This window comes from Pinus tabuliformis, chromosome 7 (genome assembly GCF_031772625.1).
Source record: "Pinus tabuliformis cultivar Carrire ecotype Pingquan chromosome 7, CPIR1, whole genome shotgun sequence".
Classification (NCBI taxonomy): Eukaryota; Viridiplantae; Streptophyta; class Pinopsida; order Pinales; family Pinaceae; genus Pinus; species Pinus tabuliformis.
Window position 1 is genome coordinate 717157019 of NC_142293.1, and position 21323 is coordinate 717178341.

The 21323-nt window shown below is 39.2% G+C and overlaps 1 protein-coding gene across 1 annotated transcript in view; it reads left to right on the plus strand.

The window, feature by feature from the left end:
- The window catches only part of LOC149249539 (uncharacterized), a 339013-nt gene that overhangs the window by 101087 nt on the left and 216603 nt on the right, over window positions 1-21323 (plus strand). Inside the window, exons 6-7 of the mRNA XM_089458737.1 lie at window positions 3018-3236; window positions 4231-4357. Of these exons, the coding sequence (XP_089314863.1) occupies window positions 3018-3236; window positions 4231-4357 (346 nt within the window). The remainder of the gene's footprint in view (window positions 1-3017; window positions 3237-4230; window positions 4358-21323) is intronic.

Sequence of the window (21323 nt, forward strand, 5' to 3'; positions counted from 1 at the left end):
GATCGTTTCTCCAACATGTGGAATCAGATGATCCTTAATAGCTTTGAGGATCGCTCTTTGTGCCTTTAAGTCCTTATTCTACTATGCGTGCACTGTAGGGTCTACTACCATTGTTGTTACCACTGTTGGTGGTTGTGTGCTCCCTTAGGTCTGTGTTGGAGCTGGAGGAGGGTTCTACACAACTTCCTACAAGTCTTGCTCCTTCAAGATTACTGAGATTTTTGCCTTCATTGCAAGAAATTTGAAACCCCAACTTTCACACTAGTTACTGACATGGCTGTCCTGAGCTTTGTTTCAAGCTCGCCGAAGTAACCTGGAAAACAATAGTTCTGCTTTTCTCTCATAGTAATTTCTCTAATACCCTGTTAAATTCTCCTAAAACCAGCTATCTGAGCAAATATATCAGATCTACTTGCTGGAATTACTAACTTTTACATGCAACGGAAAATGAAGAAAGGAATCACATACAGTGCACAATTATTTCTGCTCTTCTAGATCAGTTCATCATTCAAAATATCTTCAGAACTTACAAGAACTCCCTTACAGGGAAAATGGCTCTGAAAAATTAACAATCCAACAACAAATCTGGAAAATTCCATTCTACACAAAAAACTAGACAAATCTGTACCACACATTCGGCCTGCTTTGTAATCTGTATGCCCTGCTCTGCTGGGCTGTACGATTGCTCTTCCTTGATGATGGCTGGCTTCCTTCTCCTTGCTGAATTACTGCTAAAACTCCTCACCAATGGCTGCAGATCAGATCTCTCATTTTCTCCTTCACTGATGTGATTTGTGAAATGAATGCTCTTTGTGTGTCTGTCCTTTGCCCTCTATGTCTTTTATAAATTTGACATGAGCCAAAAACCGAATCTTCAGCGTAGGATACATTTAATGACGATTTCCATAAGTAGACACCCTCATGGAAATGCTTTTCTGAGCTACAAACACTAACAGTCTTGAATTTCTTATTATGTTATGGGTTATGTAGTTGAGGGTTCATTGATAATTGTTGAACTTGATACTACTTGTGAAATTTTATCATGGAATCATCTTTCAGTTTACTGTATTGTAGAGAAATATCAAGTTTCGAATGTTGTATTATTGTATTTTATGAGATGCTATTGTATATTTGTGCATAGACTGTTGTTTTGTAACTTACATGGATTTGAAATGTCAGTAGTGTATTTTTTGTGCACAAAATTTACTATGTTTTGATTTTTATTTATTTATTTAGGGCGTATTTCTCAAGTTTTGTCTAGTCTTGAACCAGGATTTGCCATGTCACTAAGTCTTATCAAGCCGCAAGCCAGACGAGTCTTGTCCGAGTCCAATTTTGACAACTTTTCTTGTTATCACAATCTTGTTGGCATATAGAAGGGACAATTGTTCTTGAAACAAGCAAGTGACCTCTCTTGAGCCTTTGTATCTATGATAGAGCTATGGTCTATGCATCAAGGTTCAAGAATATCATGTTTAATTGGGAAGAAATTTTTGAAACAAGCAAGTGACCTCTCTTGAGCCTTTGTATCTACGAAAGAGCTATGGTCTATGCATCAAGGTTCAAGAATATCATGTTTAATTGGGATTTTTTTTTTCTTTATTTCACGAGTCTCCATGAGGAAAATGATGCCAGCTCCATGAATAACATCATTGGAAGAACTTGGGGATGAAAAAGAGTGAGCCTCCACAATTCCATGCTGCAATTGAAATTTGAAACAGTAGACCAAGGCTTTGTGCTATGGTGTGAAGTGGAGGTTGATAGAATGGATCAAGGATTAACCCAGCTTGGTGGGGATGAGTCTGTAGCTATTGCCTTGCCATTCTGGATTAGACCACATTTTCCTTGTTTTCTTGCCTCAACTTCCCAGGGTTTGTTGAATGCATGTGGCTTCATGCTGTCCACTCATTTTGAGAACTGACTTCTTTCACTTTGTTTCATGTCACAAGGTCGTTTGACCAGTTAACCTGCTTTGGTTTGGATTCTGCATGGATCAACATTGGTCAATTTTGACATTTTTTTTTAAATATGTTCATAAGTTTTAACATGTTTGTTTTTCTTTTTATTTTTTTGGTTATTCAGAATTGTTCCTAGAATACATGCACACACAGAGGACGTTTTGTATTACCTGACTCTAATAATAAAATCTCCGTGCTTCAATCTGTGGTCTATAGCTCACAGGCCTAACTCAAGACTTCTCTCATGGAGGCTGCCTTCCCTAACGTATGACCAATTGATTGTCATCATCTGTAGTGCATTATACATGTGTGGCAGTTACAAAACTTGTCATATGCTGATAGCATCCACATAAATGCGATAGCACATTTCATAGTTCTTTCATTCTTTTCACTTTCTGGGTGAATGCCAGCTTCTGATATATTAAATGTTGTTGATGTGCTTTCTATATTACTGCTCCATGCTCTTGTTCATTTCCTATTCAAGCTTTACCTTCCTCCACAACCTCTTGTCCAAGTTATAATCCACTCAAGGCTTAATTGGTTAACATAAGCCAGAAATCTATGTTAGACATTGCACACCATACTAGTAGAATTCTAACGCAAGGATGAAGGCAGAACTCTAGTAATACATGACTGTGTTATCACCAATTTCTTCACCATTGGGTTCTGGTTTTGGAAGATAAAACCACTACTAGAAACAATGTCAGTCATACCCATCAATATTGCACAACATCTTTCTATTAGATATCGTTCATGAAACATAGGCCAGTTGACAGTTGTGGGTGACAAATGATTGAGTAGTATTGCATGCAATATACATGTGCAAGTATGCAGCTAATCCACTTTCATTTCTCACTTGTATATGTGCTTTTTCAACTTTTTTCGTCCTTGTACTTTTCAATGGAGATGGTTAACATACTTCCTTGGCTGTATATGACATATTTATAATCTATCATTCCCATTGGCTTCCTCTAAGTAGCAGCTTGGTGATAGTGTGAATTCTTTCTTTCTTCATACTGCACGTGGAGATAATCAAATATCCTGTCTTGTTTTTTGTAGATATGCTGTCATAGATCTGTCTGCCGGTCCATGCACGTATGGAAAGATAGAAACAGAGGAAGGTAGTGTAAGTTACAGGACGATTCCAAGGTTGTCGCATATTCTTTTTCCAAGAGGCCAGGGTCCTGTTAGTCCTGGTTCCACTGTTGAGCTCTTCACAGGACAGCTTGGAGCTCTCATTTCTACAACTATTGAACATGTTCTAGCTCCAGATGTCAGGTACTGTGGTTATTTCTGTTTTATGATTTGTATGTTCATGATTGAGGTTGCAGAACTAAGTTTTCTTGTTTATCTGGAATCATATACTACAGTGGAATACAAGTCATTTTAGAAGGTTTAAGGTTATCCTCTCCCTATTTTATCGTCAGGCTTGTTCTGCATTGTGTCAAGTACTGTATTAGAAATCCTAGGAGATGCAATGATGAGCTCATTCAGACATCTGTTGGATTGGTTGGACATCTGTTGCATCAATTGTGCATCTCACTTTAGAGTGTTGATCAAATTACTTGAGCATCCATCATACTTAATAGCATTATGTGTATTTCTTCAAAGAAGCCAGCAAATTTGAGAGATATATCAAAGTGCATCCAACCCTTTGTACAGGATCAAACTTGCATAGATAGAAAATAGGGCAGATATTACTTTGTGAAGGTGTCTGCCTTGCTGAACACTGTTTCATACTGGTGATTGGGTGTGGGTCATTTGTGTAATTATTGAGTAATTGTTCATTTGGTATCTTAATTTTATTTGTTCTGTTATAATATGATGCAAACAATAATGGAAAGGCATGTACAAAATGAATACAATGAATGGAGGTTTCTAATAGGCCTTTTCCATAACCTTGGTCCTTGACATCGTCCAATATCAAAGGAAGAGCATTGGGACATTTTTAGACGCAATCCTTCTGTCTGCCTTTCTGGATCCCATGGGTAACCCTTCTATAGTAAAGTATTCTTAAAAGATATTCTTAGTGAATTCCTTGTTCTGTCTAATCATACATGCATATTTCCCATATTTATCATTCATTGCCAGCAAAATAAATCATAGTGGCTCTCATTTTTTCTACAACATCTGTTAATGGGGGTTTTGAAAAAATGATGTATCTTTCTAATTCTTACTCAATGAGCAGGATACTTTCTTGAATACATTTCAAAAGATTGACCCTTCTGAAATAACAGTTGGTTTTATAACTCTATGTATTCCTATACTGCAGGTTTGAGACCGTTGATTTGGCCAGTCGGTTACTTGTTCCTATTATAGTGTTCCAAAACCATAATCATTACAATATTTTTGAAGCAGGCCACAACTATAGTATTGATATGAAGGCCATTGAGATGGAGGTGAGCTTTTCTCCATGATCTATTATTCTCTGGCTACAGTACTTAAGGGAGATCTTGTGTTCTTGCATTTTTAGTTTGTATAATTTGAATTATTTAAAGAACATTTTCTTCGTGATTACTTGTTTGTATGTTCATAACATTTTGCATACCAAAGTTCAGACTCAAACTCGACTGAAATTTGGTCAGCTTTCAACTTGGGAGTGCTTGACAACTGGAAAAAACTTGTCTGCAGATTTGAGAACTAAAAAAAATCTCTAAAGACATGAAATTTTGTGCAAATAAAATAATCATGACATTTTCCATCTCTAAATCTCTAAAATAATAGTTGATCCATTAATTATGTCAATATAAAAATTAAAATTGTAGTTAATTTACAAATGTTTGAGGCCTAAAGCCCAAAGGTTGGTACATCCATCATGACATAATTAAAATTTTAAAATAGACAATGTCTTGACTTTCAGCACTCATCTATGAGCATGCCTAGCATACAGGTTTGAAGTGCTAGTTGCTCCTAGTTGAACTGACTCATTCAGAAAATGTGATGTTGGCAGTGACATCATTAGTGTCTGTGTCAAACCATCTCAAATCATCAAGTTATTCATTCTTCATGACCCGGTCAGATTTGAGGTCAATATTATCCAATACAATTGGATCTATATCCTTTTTCCACAGTCGTTTTGTGAACAGGCAAAGGTTGTAGTAAATGCAAAACGACTTATCCAGATGCTCATGCTCCATCCTCTTGTACCTCTTGGTGTGGATGTTCTCAAATATGCTCCAGTTGCACTCACAACTTGAAGCATTGCCAATCTGACTAAAAAAATATATTGATGAATTGTTGTAGATTTGGTGTTTTGAAGCAACTTTTCCATCAATGGGCTCTTATAAAAAAACAAAGATTACAATTTTAGAGATGCAAAACTTAAAAACAAAACAAAAGAAAACAAAATGATTTGAAACTTAAATTTTGCTTGGCATTTTCTTGCCCCCTGAGCCAAATCACTGAGCTAAACCCAAAGATGCTAGTTGCTTCCTTGTACATATCCTTATGTATATTGATATTGTCTTGAGTTGTGGGATTTAAATTTTAGGTACATCCTCTCAATACAAGTCATTGTTCCTCTCATCACCGAAGGATAGCTTTGAAATTGTGGGGGCGCATTATAGAATATGCTTCTCTTCCATGCAATGATGATTGTGGCTTCATCAACAATTCTCCGAATGGGACCATATATACATTCACAGGTCTTATACACTGTCCTAATATCTCCTTTATCCCTATCCCATTGACACTTTTCCATTCATTGTCCTCAATGCTTGCACAAGAGGCTTAGTGATGATAACAACTTTAGTGGGAGAAGCCCCTAAATGATCTCTGTAAATACTAAACAGAGCCTGAAACAATCAATGAATTCAATTTTGTGCAGTATTTCCAATCTAACCACTTTTAAGCAGCAAACTTCCTTTTCAATGCCATTTTGTAGGTCAAATACTTTGCAGTGAAATAAACTTGGTTGCAAATTGTGTGATAGTTGGTGGAACAAGGATGCCATTTGTGAACTTCCACTATCCTCTACAATGAGCATGATTATATATGTACTTGGATTTTATTTATTTATTTTGCATTGGATTTGGGAAAGGGGGGCCGAGTTTCTGGTACCGCTACAGCACACCCCTAAATTTTTCAGGGGATGGCAGGATAGGGACAGCAAATATTATATAATTTAAAATTCACCACGTGAATAAACATCAATGATAATTTACAAGTTATAAGCATAAATGAATTCACCATATTGCTAGAAAGTAATGACTTCAAGCTGAAATTATGAAACCAAACACAAACTAAGTTATGAATAATTTTGTCTAGTCATCATTGTAACTTTAGGATTTGACAATTTGTCCATTGTCAAGACTCAAAAATGAAAACCAAACATGCATTCTGAAGGTCCAAAACTTTTAAACAGTTGAAGTTTAAACTTAAAGTCTTATAATTTATAACCTAGTCTAAAGTTTAACTCAAAAGACTAAATTCATAAAAGGCTAAAGCAAATGTACTACTTATTAGATTCTAATGTTGCGAGCTTCATAAGCCTGAGCTGTTTCAGCTTTTTTGTTCATGTGAATACATGCATGATTATCTTGGGATAATTTTGGGATAATCTTGGCATAGTTAGTAGATTGACCATCAAGGGAGGGTGTTAAAGGAAGTATTAACATATAGTGGTCAATAAGAGATATTAGACTTAGGCATTAATAAAGTCAATTCAACTTTAGGTTATTTTATGCTTTTAATCTTATTTCACTTTGTTGTGTTTCTTGGGCTATCCCACATTCAAAAAATGGATTGACTTGACTTGCTTGTAATCGTATTAAAAAAGATTTAGCTTTCTCATTGAGTAATACAATGTGGAGAACTCTTTCGAGTTATTTTGGTTTCTTTATGTGCTTGATTTTCGTAATATGTTTCACACAAGGAAGTTGAGAGAAACATTATTGATATTATTTTAAAGGTTGCTTATTGTACCTTTAAACATAGTTTTAAAAACTGGAACCAGACATCAAACCGATCGCCTATCTGATCGTGATTCGAACAGGAACTAGATTGAACCAGATTCAATAAACTGGAATTGAAAAAATACATAAAATATTTATATTTTTAATGAAAAAACTTATTTTTAAGATTACAAACCATGATTCCAAACCATTAGAGACAAAATATGGAAATTCTTCTCATTTATATACCATGTAAGGGTGCATATATCAAAATGGCACCAAGTGCAATACATATCAATGATATCATCAACAAAATATATAACCAATGAGGCTCTAAATGGCCTCTAGAGTCCAAAAACAATGCTAAAACTCAAGCTACTAGGCCACTAGCCTACTACAAATCATTGATCAACATGATCACTCATCAAACTCATCACCACTACTAGACATGGGATCATTGGCAGGAGCTACATAAACATCATCTGGCTCAGAGTCTGAGGACTCCTCACACTCCTCTCCAACCTCAATAGCAGTACTAGGCCTAGCAGAACTAGAAGCACGAGTTGTCTGAGTTGCACGACTATTGCTCCCCTCACCAATACCATGTGCCATGCTTGGTCATGATGGTTCGCTTCCTCCAGCTATTGGTTCAACTACCAGATCTGCATTGGGATCAACATGCCCAATTCCATGGCATCAATATCAAAATCAACATCAAACTCAATTGAATGAGTCTCCTCCACCCATTCTAAAGTTGGATCAATATCATCCAACATAATGGGATCTGTATCAAGTCTTTTGTTCAACAATTGGTTGCACCTTAGTAGAAGGTTGTACTGCATGAAGGCAAGACCATTCAATGGTTTTTTTTCCAGACGATTTCTCTTCTTCGTGTGAATTCGTTCAAAAATAGACCAATTGCTCTCACACCCAGAAGAGCTGCAAGTTTGGCTGAAAACTCTAACTACATACTTTTGCAATTGAGGACATTGGCTTCCAAACTACTCCCACGAATGTGCTACAAAGACAAAGACTTGTGTTAGTTCATTATTCAACAATTTAGATAGTAAGTATAAACAATTCACAAAATAAAAATTACAACTTTAATTTTAAACAATTGAACTTTACAAAAATAAATTGAACTTGCTTACCTGGTTGATCCACATCTCTTGCGATATTTGCCAGATTTTGGCCAAATGTCCCTGTGGCCCTAGAGAAAGCAACGAGTTGTTGATGTATTTCCAGCTACTGTGACTCATCAAGTACCATGCACTCCAAGCACTTGTACAACCCATCTATGACCTCCCTAGTACGACCTTATCCTAGTTTAGCTTTATCATGATACTTTGGGTTTAGGAAATACCCAACTGCATGTATAGGACGATGGAGTTGATTGTTCCATCTATTATTAATGATGTTCCAAATAGGCCCATATTTACGTACTCTGTCCTTGTAGGTTTCTTGTATCTGCTCATTTTCCTAATCCATAGCCTCATAGATGTAGCCCATGGCCAATTTTTCTCCATCCACCAACTGTAACACCTTAACAAGGGGTTCACCAATTTTCACAACCTCTATTGTTTTTCCCCAAAAGTGGTCAAAAACTTTCTTTTTGGTGTCTTTTCTATTTGCTCTGTGAGTCCACTGAGATGAATTCCAATCATCATTGGAAAATATTTTTTGCAAGTTTTTTTGTTGGGAAGTGAGAGATTGCAATGTGAGGAAGTGAGTTGCAAAAATTTTGATGCCGAGCCTAACAAGCTCCTTGCCTCTAGTGTTTTTCCTCATTAGGCTCAATACCCATGAGTGGTTGTAGATGTGTTTTATGAGAGCATTGGCATGCTCTACAATGTTCTTCACCCACTCCACTTTTTCCTATGTCCTCAAGCATGCGGTCTATGCAATGTGCAACACATGGGGTCCAGAGCATGGTCCTATATTTGGCCTTTAACATCTTTCCAGCAAGAACATAGTTTGAGGAATTATCAGTGATGACCTACACAACATTTTGTTCCCCCACTGTTGTAACAATCTCATCCAAAAGCTCAAATAATAGGTTGGCATCTTTCACCCTATCAGATGCATCAACCGATCTCAAAAACATGGTTCCTTGAGGGCAAGAGACAAGGAAATTTATGATAGTGCGGTTTTTTCCATTAGTCCATCCATCTGACATGATGGAACAACCTGTTTTGGTCCATGACTCTTTAAATTTGTTATGTAAAATGTAATTAGGGTAATTATGTAATTGGGGCACAATCAAAGATCATGCCCCTTCTCGAAAAGGTGCCCAAGGTCTTATTTAAGCCGGGGCCCTCCTTGTAAAAAGGTCATCATTCAATATATATATATATATATATTTGTTTTCTGAGTTTTAATGCTCCATTTGGTACCAGAGCAGTTGGTTCTCTGGACACTTCACTCCACAGTTTGTTGCTGCCTCGTCATCTGTTATCCCATAGTTTCTCTTCATCAAACCCACCCAATATTCGTCGCCGGTTTGCTGTACTTGTCCCCACCATTGATCCCGTCACCGCTCCCAACAACATCGTTCCAACCATTCGTGTTCACTCTATCGCATTTCGTTCATTCTCCATGTCACCTATTACTCGTCAACGTTTTTGTTGACCTGCCCTATTTGCCGTCTTCCTTTTCGCTGTCCTTACCATGTTTCCACCGTAGCTTCCCTGTGCCGCACTTCCGTCATCCCCTGTTTCGTGTCTTGCGTGTTATCCCCACCAGACCGCCACATTCTTCCCTGTATCTTCATCTTGTCCGTACTTGACCGCAATATTCTTTCTATCGCTGTCATCTGTCCTCCGCTGTCTTCCTTCCTCCCTAGCATCCCTTTCCGACCTTGCACCTGTTCGCACCCTTCACTGTTGACTTCATCACATTATTCCCTTTCGATTCGTATGCCCATTAAAGTCATATTTTTAAGTTCAAGTTTTAATAGTTATATGTATAGTTATTCAATCAATTATATAAATAATTTAATTATATATATAGTTAATTAAATAAAAAAAGAAATTACTACACCTCATACCTGCTCAATGTCTTCATCAATGTTGATGGTCGGTTTTAATAAGAGATTGATAGATCTTGAGACTAAGGTGATCGAACACGGCGAAAAAATTGAGGAGCTCCAGAATACAACATAGAGAATAGAGAGTCAGCTCGAGTAGAATCTCAATGAATTTAAAAAGGGTTATGCAATCGTTTCAAATAAGGTGGATCTAAATCATAACCAAGAAATGGTGATGTTGACCTGCATTTGTGACAAATTGAAGATTACACCCAATCAAATACCCTAGAATAATGAAACTACTCAACATCTCAATTCTCCGGATACATCAAGCTCGTCATACTTACATGAGAAACCCGAGTCTCCAAAAGCATTGTTCATACCCCATCAAAAAAATAGTAACATGAATTTTGAAAATATGCACCTTTGGAATCAATACTCAAATATGTAGCTCACGAATCAAAAACCCTTCTTCACTCCAACAGTTGCTGCATATCAACGAAGAGCAAAATTTGAGCTCTCCAAATCTGGCAGTAACGAGAAGTGCAATGTTGCATGGTTCAATAAAGCAGAACAATATTTCGAGATTTACGGTATTAACAATGATGATGAAAAGATGTTAAAATTGGCAACCAGGGCAAAACTTCATATGGGTCATCTTATTCATGGCTAATAATATTTTTATTAGATTCCTCTCGTCGAGAGGTGTAGGATTGATATAAAGATCATCCAATTCCGATAAGTATTCATGGAGATATGAATTTATTTTGATTATGGAATTATTATCAAGCCGACCTACAACTCATATAGGCTCAAAAGCCCAACAGTCGCATCTATTCACCCACCAACGTTGTGTATAAATATAAGAGGACTTTTCCTCATTTAGACTCACTCATCTCATCACATCTCTCTCTCTTTACTGCGCAGATATGAGTCTCTTCTCTACTGCGCTGAAATGGGTCTCTCTCTCTCACACATGTGAAGCCGGAAGCTGTTGAATTTGAAGCTACAACTGCAGAAGTAAAGATTGACTTGCATGGCCTAGAAGATCTCCTCATCTGAACTGCGCTGTAGGTTCATCTGAACCTCCTTTGAAAGCCGCAACTTTTGGTGGTGGAATGAAGTGAATCTGACGAACGGTTTGCAAGATATCAACTGCCCTAGTTTGAAGCCGGAAACTGCTGAAACTGAAGCTGCAACTACAGAAGTAAAGATTGACTTGCGTGGCCTAGAAGATCTCCTCATCTGAACTGCGTTGTAGGTTCATTTGAACCTCCTTTGAAAGCTGCAACTTTTGGTGGTGGAATGAAGTCAATCCGACGAACGGTTTGCAAGATATTGACTGCCCTAGTTTGAAGTCGGAAACTGCTGAAACTGAAGCTGCAACTGCAGAAGTAAAGATTGACTTGCGTGGCCTAGAAGATCTCCTCATCTGAACTGCGATGTAGGTTCATCTGAACCTCCTTTGGAAGCCGCAACTTTTGGTGGTGGAATGAAGTCAATCCGACGAACGGTTTGCAAGATATCGACTGCCCTAGTTTGAAGCCGGAAACTGCTGAAACTGAAGTTGCAACTGCAGAAGTAAAGATTGACTTGCGTGGCCTAGAAGATCTCCTCATCTGAACTGCGATGTAGGTTCATTTGAACCTCCTCTGGAAGCCGAAACTTTTGGTGGTGGAATGAAGTCAATCCGACTGTCAGTTTGTGAGATATGGTCTGCCCTAGTTTGATAATGAAGCCGTTAATGCTGATGCTATTGATCTAGGGTTTGCTACTGCTGATATGAATCAGATTTATTGTACTATTTCTCTCTGCTGAATTATTGAAGATAAAAGAAGATTTGATCAAAGGGTTAACTTTCCCCACACATTGTGGGTTTGTCCCTGGCTAGCCGCCACATCTTGTGTCTCTTGTCTTGGCTTGTTTTCTGTCGATCGTTTAATGTTCTATCTGCACTTTACTTTATGTACATGTGATTGCTAATCGGTGGAATATTATAAGAAAAAGAAGTAAACTGTTATAAGCATAGAACATACCATAACTTAACATGGTATCAGAGCTGAGGTGAAGACAAAGCCCGAGCAAGAGCAAGAGCAATCATTGAAGAGAAGATTGGCAAGGCTATCCTAAAAGAACTATGGGGTCCTCAACACTCTTTCCTGCCGAAGACAAGCTCCGTGAGAAAGCTGACTATCACGGATGAAAGATGTCTATCGATCTAACCCTTGAAGATCAAGGAGTGCTGGACCATGTAAGAGTCAATATTGTTGAGCCTTCATCAAATGCATCTGCTGCTGCTTGGAACAAATGGAAAAATGGAGAAGTCAAAACAAAGAAGATCATCCGGGACTCTATCGACAAGCGCTTGGTGGCCTACATCTCTGATCTAGACACCTCCAAGGAAATCTACGACAGACTGGTGAGTTTATTTAAAGTTAATGATGCAAATCAAGTTTTGTTTCTTAGAAATAAGCTAAGGGAAATCAAGAAGGGTAAAGATGAAAGTATGCAAGCATACTTCTTAAGAATCACCGAGATCAAGAACGATCTCCTATCTATTGGGGAAACTATTACTGACAGAGAAATGGCACTCACAACTCTTGAAGGATTACCATCTGAATGGTATGTGTTCAGGACTACTCTTCTGAACTATAATGTAATTCCTGGTTTCGAGGAATTAATGGCTAGATGCATTCAAGAAGAAACAAGGGAAGAAGTGTAAGAAATGCCCATGCCTAAAGGTCCTCCTGCTGCTTTTTCTTTTCATGCAAAGAAAATAAATAATTCCGGGACTAAATCAAAAGGAAAGGCTGGACCTAAGGCTAGAAGAAAATGACGATGTTACATTTGCGATAAAGCAAGTCACTATGCAAGGGAGTGCCATGATAGAAAGGACTCACTCTAGGACGATGATCAAAGTCCCTCTGATGGCAATCAAAGGAATGACAAATTCAACAACAAAGGTAAGAGGAGAGCTGGGAATCAAGGAAGAGGACAAGCATTCAAGAAGGCCAGAATGTATTAAATGCACCTGACCTCAAAAAGAACCTAGTGTCCATCTCGGAAATGGAAGACAAAAGCTACAAGGTAACCTTCAGCGATGGCAAGGTATGTATAAGGAAAAATAATGTTAAAGATGCCTTTACTCTTGGGTTTAGTGTTGATTCATTATATCAGGTCGATGGAAGTCTGCTAGGTGTCATGTCTTATGACACATCTCTTCAGTCCGAACTTTGGCATTAGAGGTTTTCCCCCTTTCATTATAAAGCTATACTCGGTGTAAGACAAATGGTGATAGTGATGCCCGAATTCTGAATAGAGAATGAAGGTGTATGTCCAGGATGTGCTGAAGGAAAGCTCAAAAGGGGACCATTCCCCTCAAGCCAAAGCAAGACCTCTGATATATTACAATTGGTTCACTCAGGCATACCTGAGGTTGGCATTAAGAGGGAGACTACTACACCACATACTCCTGAGCAGAATGGTGTGGTGGGAAGGAAGAACCGCACGATGATGGAAGCTGTCTGGGCCATGCTACATGATCAAAGACTTTTGATGTTTCTATGGGCTGAAACTACAATCACCGTCGTATATGTAAAAAATTGATGCCCTCATCAAGCATTGGGTTCCAAGACTCCTAAAGAAAAGTTCACCGCAAGGTGAACAATCTTTCGACTTTGAGGAGCTCTCAAGAAGCCAACACCAGGGAACTGAAAGAAAAGGATGATGAATCAATGCCTGATGTAGAACAACCCATGGATCTGATAGATTCTCATCCACATGAGCCTTCCTCTTCTAGGAAGAGGCCTTCATGGCTTAGGGGGATACTTGATGACGCTAAAGGACATGCTGCACCCTGAGGAACCTTCCGTCAAAGTAAGAAACTTAATAGGTATCAAGGATACCTGACCATCATGAGCACGATCATTCAAAATGAGCCTTCATCATTCTCAGATGCCGTCAAGCATCAAGTATGGAAGGATGCTATGACCGTAGAATATGAGTCTATTATGGAGAATGATGTCTGGGAAGTAGTTCCCAGACCCTGGACAAGACAATTGTTACTTCAAAATGGCTTTACAAGATAAAGCATGCAGCAGATGGAAGCACGGAAAAGTATAAGGCTCATTTTGTTGCTCGAGATTTCTCCCAAAAGGTATAGACTATGATGAGATATTTGCACCTGTTGCCAGATATACGACCATCCGCTCGATCATAGCCCTTGCCGCTTCACAAGGATGGAACCTACATCAGAGGATGTCAAGACTGCGTTCTTGCATGGCTCGATCAAAGAAGAGGTCTACGTGGAGCAACCCGAAGGATTTGAGATTTATGATCGAAAATCTCATTTATACAGGTTGAAGAAAGCTCTCTATGGGCTGAAGCAAGCACCCCGAGCATGGTATGAGAGGACCAATAGCTACTTGATGAAGCTGGGATTCACTAGGAGTGAAGCCGATCCTAACCTTTACTTTAAAGTTGAAGATGACAAGCCTCTCATACTGGTATTGTATGTGGATGACCTCTTTCTAACAGGTGCAGACCCTCTCATTCACAAATGTAAGAGGGAGCTGGCCTCTGAATTTGAAATGAAAGACCTAGGACTGATGCACTACTTCCTAGGACTTGAAATATGTCAGAAGCCAAGGGAAATTTTCCTATCTCAAGGGAAATATGTGGTAAAGATATTGAAAAGATTTGGTATGATGGACTGCAAGCCTGTGACTACCTCGAGGATCTTAACTTTTAGAAGTTATATGGTAGTGATGTCGGACCAGATTTGGGAAATGCCTCTGAGTTTCATAAACTCATTCGCATTGATGTTCTTGGTGAACCTCCGTCCGAACATATTTTTTTGCAGTTAGCATTGTGAGCTCATATTTGGTTGAGCCTCACTGGATTGATGCCAGGAATCTTCTGAGATGTCTTCAGGACACAATCTCTCATGGATTAAGATACACTGCCGGAGATGTGAGACTACTTGGATATACTGATGTTGATTGGGCAGGCAGTGTGGTGGACCGTAAGAGCACTTCCGGGTGCTGTTTCACCTTGGGATCTGCTTCGATATCCTGGATGAGCAGGAAGCAGAAGTCGGTGGCTTTGAGCACCGCCGAAGCAGGATATATTGTTGCTAGCATAACCTCGTGTGAGGTAGTCTGGTTGCGAAAGCTCTTCAGTGAGCTGTTTGGATTTACATTGGATACCACTGTGATTCTCTATAACAACCAGAGGTGGGATTCGATTATTGTGGAATCCCGTATTCGTCGATTGCTCCAGCAGATAGACATCATCTTGGATATGGTAAGTTGATGAGCAAGGAGGCTCCATCGCATTAAGATGATGTACAGGTTGATACACGTTGTCAAAGCCCCGAGGAAAGATCTAATCTGTGATTTTCCCAAACGACTTGGAGTCGGTAAGAAACCCTTGTACAAGGGTCCTGCATGTTGCATACATTGAGCTCTGGGAGCTCTGAGGGCTTGCATTATTACTGGAGCAACATACGACCACAGGGTGACTCACCCTCCCCTGGTGGTGCACACGGAACAAGATGATTCGCTCTCTTGTGGGACAAGATGATTCGCTCTCTTGTGGAACAGGATGATTCGCTCTCCTGTGTAGCAGGATGATTAGTTCTCCTGTGAGGCCTGGATTGATGTGTTCTCCATGGCGATTGTAGCAGGATTGATGTGTTCTCCTGTGAGGCTTGGATTGATGTGTTCTCCATGGCAGCCTGGATTGATGTGTTCTCCATGGCGATTGTAGCAGGATTGATGTGTTCTCCTGTGAGGCCTGGATTGATGTGTTCTCCATGGCAATTGTAGCAGGATTGATGTGTTCTCCTGTGAGGACAGGATTGATTAGTTCTCCTGTCGAGGCATCCTACCCATGCAGTCTAGGACTCATGGGAAGTACCTCTCATCTGATCAATGAGCAGGGAAATGAAGTTAGGGACCATAGTAGTACCGATGGACGCATCGTTGTAACTACCGTACTTCCTACGCTAGGATGACCTCCATTGATCTGGGATCAATGATACTGGTCTGGGACCAGTGGTAGGAGTTGTACCATACTATGACGCTGACTTCGGGTCGGTTGAGACTGGTCTGGGACCAGTGGTACATACTCTGAGACTGACTTTGAGTCAGTGGAGGATGATATTGGTCTGGGACCATTGGAGTTGTACTCACTATGATGCTGACTTTGGGTTGGTTGAGACTGGTCTGGGACCAGTGGTACATACTCTGAGACTGACTTTGAGTCAGTATGATACATCCTCGATCATTTCTTCTTCTTCATAATTCGGACAAAAGCAGAGTAGAACAGAACAATGCAAGAGCAGAGCAGAACATAACAAAACAGTACAGATCAGTGCAGGGCAGAACAAGACAAAGCAGAACAGGCAAAATAGAGCAGAGCAGAACAGAACAAAACAGTACAGATCAGTGCAGGGCAGAACAAGACAAAGCAGAACAGGCAAAATAGAGCAGAGCAAGGCAAGGGTCAGGCTGTACAAGGCAGTGCATTTGATGGATGAATAGTAACGACCGATAGACAGATTGCAGATGAAGTTCTCCATGGTTGAGAGGGAGTGTTAAAATTGGCAACCAGGGCAAAACTTCATGTGGGTCATCTTATTCATGGCTAATAATATTTTTATTAGATTCCTCTCGTCGAGAGGTGTAGGATTGATATAAAGATCATCCAATTCCGATAAGTATTCATGGAGATATGAATTTATTTTGATTATGGAATTATTATCAAGCCGACCTACAACTCATGTAGGCTCAGAAGCCCAACAGTCGCATCTATTCACCCACCAACGTTGTGTATAAATATAAGAGGACTTTTCCTCATTTAGACTCACTCATCTCATCACATCTCTCTCTCTCTACTGCGCAGATATGAGTCTCTTCTCTACTGCGCTGAAATGGGTCTCTCTCTCTCACACATGTGAAGCCGGAAGCTGTTGAATTTGAAGCTGCAACTGCAGAAGTAAAGATTGACTTGCGTGGCCTAGAAGATCTCCTTATCTGAACTGCACTGTAGGTTCATCTGAACCTCCTTTGAAAGCCACAACTTTTAGTGGTGGAATGAAGTCAATCCGACGAACGGTTTGCAAGATATCGATTGCCCTAGTTTGAAGCCGGAAACTGCTGAAACTGAAGCTGCAACTACAGAAGTAAAGATTGACTTGTGTGGCCTAGAAGATCTCCTCATCTGAACTACGCTGTAGGTTCATCTGAACCTCCTTTGAAAGCCGCAACTTTTGGTGGTGGAATGAAGTCAATCCGACGAACGGTTTGCAAGATATCGACTGCCCTAGTTTGAAGTCGGAAACTGTTGAAACTGAAGCTGCAACTGCAGAAGTAAAGATTGACTTGCGTGGCCTAGAAGATCTCCTCATCTGAACTGCGCTGTAGGTTCATCTGAACCTCCTTTGGAAGCCGCAACTTTTGGTGGTGGAATGAAGTCAATCCGACAAACGATTTGCAAGATATCGACTGCCCTAGTTTGAAGCCGGAAACTGCTGAAACTGAAGCTGCAACTGCAGAAGTAAAGATTGACTTGCGTGGCCTAGAAGATCTCCTCATCTGAACTGCGCTGTAGGTTCATCTGAACCTCCTCTGGAAGCCGAAACTTTTGGTGGTGGAATGAAGTCAATCCGACTGTCGGTTTGTGAGATATGGTCTGCCCTAGTTTGATAATGAAGCCGTTAATGCTGATGCTACTGATCTAGGGTTTGCTACTGCTGATATGAATCAGATTTATTGTACTATTTCTCTCTGCTGAATTATTGAAGATAAAAGAAGATTTGATCAAAGGGTTTCCCCACACATTGTGGGGTTTGTCCCTGGCTAGCCGCCACATCTTGTGTCTCTTGTCTTGGCTTGTTTTCTGTCGATCGTTTAATGTTCTATCTGCACTTTACTTTATGTACATGTGATTGCTAATCGGTGGAATATTATAAGAAAAAGAAGTAAACTGTTATAAGCATAGAACATACCATAACTTAACAAAAGATCAGGCATGCGTCTATGCAAATGGAAGGCGAGGTATATAATTGGAATATGTGGTGGAAGAAGATGACACTTGCTATCAGTTGGAATAAATTCAAAAATGCATTCATTCTTTAAGAGGTTCCAAGTTGTCATGGAAGAAGAGTTCTTCTAAACACTCACTACACTGCAACAAAAATAAGTCGTGGACGAATACACTCGAGAATGGGAAATTTTAGCTACACGTGTGCCTGGATTATCAGAAACTCGTCTCATTCAGTCATACATCACGGGACTTTAACTCAATCTCCAGGTTCTACTTGAGCTTCATGACATCACGTCTCTAGAATTAGCAAGACAAAAGGAAAAAGCTGTTGAAAAGAAGCACGAAAAGATGCAGTGGCCAAAAGTTGAAAGAGTATATTTGAGACGAAAATTTCCCCAAACTGCGAACATGGATAATGCAAAACATGTTCCACCACATCTTTGTGAAGGAGAAAAAACTAACTTGGAAATTCAAAGAATGAAAGAAGGCAAGTGAAAACATTGTGGCTAAAAATGGGACCCTAAACATATATGTGCTAAGGGCAAAGAAACCAAGAACCTATATAAGTGTGAAGCCGCTAATGATTCAGACAGTGAAGACGTAGAAGAAATCGAAGATTCTTGACAATTTTCTCCAGAACTAGATAGCGAGAACATTCTGCAAGTGTCATTATTGGCCATGACAGGTATATCACAACCCCAAACATTGATGTTAAAAGGTCATATAAAAAAAGCAAAGTAATGGTTGTAATCGATACCGGTAGCACCCACAAATTTTTGGACTCAACTATGGCGAAAAGGCTCAACATTTTTGCATTTCCTATGCGCAACATGAAGGTTATGGTAGGTGATGGTAAGAAAATTGAAAAAGTAGGGAAATGCCATAAAGGCAAATTATAGATTCAAGACTATAATCTAGAATCTCCGTTCTACACTCTACCATTAGGAGGAGTTGATGTGGTCCTAGGGATCCAATGGCTACAAACCCTAGGCACTTACTCTGCCAATCATCAAAAGCAATTTATAAAAAGTAATGGGAAGGGTAGAAATACAAGTTATATGGCTTCCAACCACTTGAGAATCAAATTGTATCATCATCCCAGATGATGAAAATGATTCGAAGGGGAGCACCAGCTTATTTAGTGTAGTGTCATCAATTAGAAATGCTAACTTCAAATATGATTAACGAAGAGTCACCTAAAGTTCAAGAACTAATTCAAAAGCACGAGAAGGTGTTCCAAGACCTTCTAATGAAGTTGCCTCCTAAAAGAGAAATCGAGCATACAATCGAAGTCAAATCAGGATCAAATCCCATCAACATCAAACCGTATCGATATCCACATCATCAAAAAACTGAAATTGAGAGATTAGTCCAGGATCTTTTAAAATGTGGCATTATCACAAAAAGTAGAAGTCCATATGCTGCTCCAGTTGTATTAGTTCGAAAAAAAGATGGATCATTTAGGCTATGCATAGATTACCGAGGGCTAAACAAGATAACGATTAAGAATAAGTTTCCAATTCCGTTTATCGATGAAATGCTGGATGAACTACATGGAGCTAAATACTTCTCAAAATTAGATTTGAGATCAGGGTACTACCAAATAAGGATAAGGTTGGAAGACATAGCAAAAACTGCGTTCCATACACATGAAGGTCACTATGAGTTTAAGGTAATGCCTTTTGGTCTAACTAATGCTCCAACAACATTCCAAGCCACCATGAATGAGATATTCCATCCATATCTAAGGAAGTTTGTGTTAGTGTTCTTCGATGATATTCTAATTTATAGTAAAACATGGAAGGAGCATTTACAACATTTAGAGCAAGTTCTCACTGTATTGGAAGAGCATCAATTTTATGCCAAGAAATCGAAGTGCACTTTTGGGAAAGAGGAAGTAGAGTATCTCAGACATATAATATCCAAGGAAGGGGTGAAAGTAGATCCTAATAAAATCAAGGCTATAAGAGAGTGGCTCAAACCAATTAACATATCCAAGTTAAGGGGTTTCTTAGGGTTAACTGGGTACTATCGAAGGTTTATTAAAAACTATGTCCATGTAGCTGCACCTCTGTCAAACCTTCTAAAGAAAAAATCATTTCGTTGGAATGATGACGCAAAAAAGTGTTTCAAAGACTTAAAAGCAATTATGTCTAATGCACCTGTATTAGCAACTCTTGACTTTTCAAAACCATTTATAATTAGATGTGATGCTTTAGGTTTTAGTATAGAAGCAATATTGATGCAAGATGGTCATCTAATAGCTTTTGAAAGCGAGAGCTCAATAAGCGAGAATGTCTTAAGTCTACATTCGACAAAGAAATGCTCGCTATTATGCATGCACTAGCCAAGTGGAGGCAATATCTTTTGGGAAGTAAATTATCCATACGAACAAACCATAACAATCTCCAATACCTCTTTCAACAAAAAACACTCTCTGAAGATTATAAGTGGATTAAAAATATCGCTGCTTTTGACATGGAGATATTACATAAAAAGGGGAGAGGACAATGTAGTGGCAGGTGCTCTTTTTCCAGAAAAGATGGAAAAACATCCTTGTTTGCAGTCTCAACTATAATCCTAGTATGGCTTAATGAAATCTGTGGTGAATATGCAAAAGGGCAGAAACATGTGCTATCGTTGTCGCTTTTTCTGGCACTTGTAGCACAAGTGCTTCGGGAGACATATAAAGCTTCCTAGAGACAACCTCTTGGGTTGATTGTGGACCAGTGCCTAGGACATCTTAAAGAGAGGAGTGCATGGAAGATTATCAATGGGGGCTTTCTGTTGCACTCCAATTGTCATGTAGTTAAAAGGATAATAAAGGGGCTTGGTTCAATAGGCCTTCATTAAGGTAAACTCAAGCCAATACATGGATCCAAATGTTCAGGGGGTAAATCAGGCCAACCTCAAAGAGAAATGTCTGGTTCTGGTGGCCGACACACAACAACAGTCAGCTTAATATTGACATTGTAGTAAAGTGAAGAGGAGAAAAGTAAGGAGGGAATTCGGTGTGTAGGGCCGATTGCAATGCAGAATCCTAAGCCATGATGTTCTAGCATAAATATGGAAGAGGGAGGAGATGAAAGAGCAGAAAGAGTGGAGCAAAAATTAAGGTTTGATGCCATATACCTCATGGGTACCTTTATCACCAATCAACATGAGTAAATCTGTGCTCATACATGTACTACAGGTTAATCGAATAACACAAGTAAGTCTGTTTTATACACAGGTACTACAAGTTATAGACTAATAGAAGTAAATCTGTCTTATACACAGGTACTGTTCGCTATTTAGCAGCCTAGATAAATCCATGAATCAAAGAGAAGCTGACAGCTTCATCACACTATTTCAAAGGAAGAAAAACATATATGAAATGAGATTTACAGAGGGGAAAAC